The 3,783-nt window shown below is 51.3% G+C and overlaps 1 protein-coding gene across 1 annotated transcript; it reads right to left on the minus strand.

Moving 5' to 3' along the window:
* Positions 1-460: 460 nt before the first annotated feature.
* Positions 461-2,114, minus strand: LOC127751038 (uncharacterized). The gene has a single exon (XM_052273940.1). The coding sequence runs from the start codon at positions 1,871-1,873 to the stop codon at positions 461-463; it is 1,413 nt and encodes a 470-aa protein (XP_052129900.1). The 5' UTR covers positions 1,874-2,114.
* Positions 2,115-3,783: the final 1,669 nt, after the last annotated feature.

The following is a 3,783-nucleotide window of genomic DNA, read 5'->3' on the forward strand; positions in this document are numbered from 1 at the left end:
CCCCCCCCCCCCAACCAGCGGCGCGTAGAATGAAACGCTTCTAGCTGAGGGTCCTGGTCCGGGCCCAAGGCGAGTGAGACTCGGAGAGGAAGATGGTCGCTCCCGTGCGAGTCAGGCAGGACGTCGAAGGAGGCCGAGAGGGCGAAGGCGGCAGACACTACCGCTAAGTCAATGATAGAGTCCTGCTGGCCAGTGGTCCCGATCCTCGTTACAGCCCCGTTGAGGATGACGAGGCCGTTGGCTTCGGAGGAAGAGGGCCGAGACCTGTCCACAAGGGATGCACGTTTGAACCAGTTCAAAATCGCCCAGACGGTATTGGTCAAAGTACGTCTTCGCCTCTTGCACTGCTGTCACGTCAACGTTCTCATCCTCCAGAAGCCGGAGGAAATCAGCTTGTTTGCCAGCCAGCCCGCGAGCGTTCCAGGAAAGGATGAAAAAGGAGAGGAGGGGAAGCCCCTGCCTACCCCTGGGCGTTCGTGAGTGACTCACCAGTTGGTGCCCCGCGGAGCACTGCGCCGGCGGCCTCCGCCAGCACGGCGGAGAGCGAGGCAGTAGTGGAGGACGTGCTGGGAAGAAGCGGAGACAGTCGTTCCAGCAGTTGTGCCAGCAGGCGTACAATGAGGTCCAGGACAGTCTTCTCATCCAGGGCGGGGGTAGCACTCGGCGCAAGTGGAGGCCACCCCCCGGCTGGAGGGCGGGGGGGAGGCACGCCCGCGCCAGGGGCGCCAGGGCCGCCAGAGGGTGGAGCTTGGAGGGAAGGACCCGCCTTGAGGGGCGCAGGAGACTGCACCAGAGACCGCTGCACCGCGGCGGCATAGGAGATGTTGTCAGCTGCCATGACGGTCTTGATGTCTCGCTCTTCCTGACGACGAGGGCAGGTGGGGTCCCAGGAGAGCTGGGGCCCTTTGCAGTTGCGGCAGGAAGGGGTCTTGGCTGGGCACGTGGCGCCCTCGTCGTGTGCAAAATCCCCGCACTGTCCACACCGAGGCCGGCCCTTGCAGTATTTCTTGGGGTGGCCGAACATAAAACATTGGTCGCACTGAGTAACAGAAAAGACGTAGGGCTCCACGGGGATGACACACCCATACAGACGAAGCTTGTCCGGGCGGTCCCGGGAGTTGAACTTGACTTTCCAGGAGTTACATGGAACCCAAACTGGAGCACCAGAAGAATCCGAGGCGCGCCGACGCAGCTGGACGGCTTCAGAGACGCGCACTCCGTTCGACGCCTCCGCACCGACGACAATGTCCGCAAGCTCGATGGATGGAGGGAGACGCCTGATGACACCATACGAGACAGGCTGTTGCGACTGGGGCAAGGAGAGGGACCAGCCGTCGTCACGCCCCAGCTGGGGGGCAAGAGCCAAGAGCTTGTTGGCTTCGGCGGCGGAGGGCAGGATGACATTGACCCGGCCGCGGCCAGACTTGCACACATCAGAAGGGTGAACATGGTGAAAAGAGAAGCGACGGCCCACGGCCAGGGGGTAGAGACCGGAGATGTTCCGTTCCTCGCAGCTGACTACCACGACGAACGGCCCGGGGTCTGTGGCTGAGTAGGACAGCACCTGAACTTCTGGTGGAGGCGGGGGCGATTTTCGCCGGAGGTCCCTGTCGTCGTCTTCAGATGAGGAGCCGCTGTCGATGAGATCAGAGGAGGCCCGGGAGAGATTCCCGGAACCCGGGCCGACAGGTCGACGCCGATCTCCCTCGGGCACCAGCGGGAGTGGAGTTTGGAAATCCTCGTATCCGATGACTTTAGAGGGTGGGCCCATGTCAACGAGGGCACCGCCGGGATCCATGTCGCCATCGCTTCCAGCAGACGTAAAATCATCTTGGGCCCGGAGCTTTTTTCGAGTCTTCCTGGACTTGCCCATCCCACACGTGCGAGAAGAGGTTAGGACGTCGGCACTGTGATGACGCGCGCTCGCCACGTACGTCTCACACGATTGAAAGAGGTTAATGTTCTGCTAATCTCTTTTCCTGCCCGGGGAGGCCGTGGCCGTCGCTAGGGAGGGGGAAGTGTACTCCACTGCAACCAACTGTGCAATGCCCCTACAGCACATTGTGCACATCGAATAGCCACATCACCTTTCATTTTAGCCTACAATTTATATTTTCCCTACATAGCTTTACAGGGATCTGTTTAGTAACGTCCACATTCGGGCCTTAAATTTTTTTGAATGTAAAAATGTTGAGAACAATGTTTTGACATTTCAATGTTGTCAGCTTCAGGGGGCTCACGAGCTGGGCCCACCGGGCGGACACCCTCCCAATGTTAGCTATGGCCGAGTTTGTTTCAGTTCCAGTCTCAGCTTTAGTTCTATCGACTCGACCAATAATCAATCTATGCAGACAGAAAACAGTTTTCAAACTTCTCTGACATATTCATTTCTTACAGGTTGAAGGATCAAGATAAAATTTAAGAGAACCCACCATAGCATCCCAGTTTAAAGGTTGGCTCAGCCACTCAGAAAAAATGTCCACTCCATCCAATGTGTTGACAGGTACAATCTTATCTGTTAAACCTGCTGGCAGTGTGATGGCTTTCTGGCCAGGTAAATGTTGACGCAAGAGGCGTGCTACATTTAAACTTAACTCTGTGAGTTTGGTACCATTGGAGGCACACTGCTTCTTAATCTCGACAACATCTGATTCCAGATATGCTGAAAATAGTGAGCTCAGGTTAGGAGCGCAATTGATGTTAGCCAGAAAAACTAAAAGTAGATTACTTCTACAGCACATACCAAGTTTGCTGTTAATACTGTCCATGTCTCCAAGTGACTGCTCTAATTCATTATTGGTTGTTTTTCTAAAAATGAAAAAAAGTCCATGTTTCAGTATCTAAAATCCCTTACTCCTCAACCAAATTATTCATTCATTATTCATAGACAGATAGATAGATTTGATGAAATTTTTAAATGTGGTATATTACCTTTGTAATTGATCTATTTGAGTTCCATCATTCCCTGATCTGCTGCCTGCATTACTATCATTGAATGAATTGGCTTTTGAAATGGGACTACCGGTAGTTGGAGAATTTAAATCCTCCTATATCAATGCTGAGTCCTTCCGAATAGCATGAAAGAGGACTAGAACGAATGAAAATACATTTTAGAAAAACTTTAAAATTATTCAGAAAGAAATTCCTTAGTACTGTAGTATTGGGGTTTTGGGAGAGCCAAGATCATGTGAACAACAGATCGCATGAGTGGTAAATGGCGACGAGTCAAAGGCTCGCGCCTCTATTCGGTGTTTGGCATAACAACAAGAAGAACAAGGCGATCGTAAAACAATTAATGGTTCAGGGGTCTGAGTGTAGGTGTCGCTTTCATAGTGATTACTAGTGGCCGTGACTGAGGGTATTCTGCTGTAACCTGGTTAGGTTAATGTTACCATAATACTACACTACTCCCTTCTTTTTAGAACCCTTCCCTAAAAATGCCCAGAAAATTTTAACAATCACAAGAGCTTCGCCTTGAACTTCATACAATACACTTGGACGTTAACGTACAAATTGATTGACTGACTCTACTTTTAAACATTGTTGATAAATAAATGAACAAATTCTAAATAATTTCAACTTAATTAAACCTGTGAACTTCCACTTTGCCAAACCTACGGCTTATTCAAACCTACTAGTCTGGCTCGGTGTGCAAACAAAAAGAAATTAACTTCCCTCCTAGCATGTAGCAATGCATTAGTATGATTCCTTGTCGGACCACTATCAACTTGCTATCAATAGTAGTTTAAAAATCCATTCAGGAGATCAACCACGGAGTTCCAT

The sequence above is a fragment of the Frankliniella occidentalis genome, unplaced genomic scaffold (assembly GCF_000697945.3).
Source record: "Frankliniella occidentalis isolate FOCC.00 unplaced genomic scaffold, Focc_3.1 Scaffold316, whole genome shotgun sequence".
NCBI classification, from domain to species: Eukaryota; Metazoa; Arthropoda; class Insecta; order Thysanoptera; family Thripidae; genus Frankliniella; species Frankliniella occidentalis.

What these genes read in the sequence shown, in the direction of transcription:
- LOC127751038 (XM_052273940.1), bottom strand. Translation starts at nt 1,873, where the DNA reads ATGGGCAAGTCCAGGAAGACTCGAAAAAAGCTCCGGGCCCAAGATGAT.